At 59.2% G+C, this 331-nt stretch overlaps 1 protein-coding gene across 1 annotated transcript in view; it reads right to left on the minus strand.

The window, feature by feature from the left end:
* Positions 1 to 37: 37 nt before the first annotated feature.
* EMH_0092850 (uncharacterized protein) overlaps positions 38 to 331 on the minus strand; it is a gene marked incomplete at both ends in the record, with an annotated part of 1,258 nt that continues 964 nt past the window's right edge. Inside the window, 2 exons of the mRNA XM_013501904.1 lie at positions 38 to 82; positions 156 to 329. Of these exons, the coding sequence (XP_013357358.1) occupies positions 38 to 82; positions 156 to 329 (219 nt within the window). The remainder of the gene's footprint in view (positions 83 to 155; positions 330 to 331) is intronic.

The following is a 331-nucleotide window of genomic DNA, read 5'->3' on the forward strand; positions in this document are numbered from 1 at the left end:
AGCTGCTGCAGACGACCACGACGAGACATACGGCGGCCTATGCGGGTGCTGCGAGCTCTTGCTGCTGCTTTTTTTTCTCCTGCTGCAGCAGGAGCAGCAGCAGCAGCAGCAGCAGCAGGAGCTGTAACAGCAACAGGAGCAGCAGCAGCAGCTACTGCAGAGGGTGATCCTGCTGCTTCTGCTGCTGCTGCTGCTGCTGCTGCTGCTGCTGCTGCTTCAGCTTCGTGTGCTACTTCAGCTGCTGCGTCTGCTTCTGCTGCCGCTGCTGATTCTGCTTCTTCTGCTGCTGCTGCTGCTTCTGCTGCTGCTGCTGCTTTTGCTACTGCTGCTG

This window comes from Eimeria mitis, genomic scaffold (genome assembly GCF_000499745.2).
Source record: "Eimeria mitis Houghton genomic scaffold, Emh_scaff7844, whole genome shotgun sequence".
In the NCBI taxonomy this organism is placed as follows: domain Eukaryota; phylum Apicomplexa; class Conoidasida; order Eucoccidiorida; family Eimeriidae; genus Eimeria; species Eimeria mitis.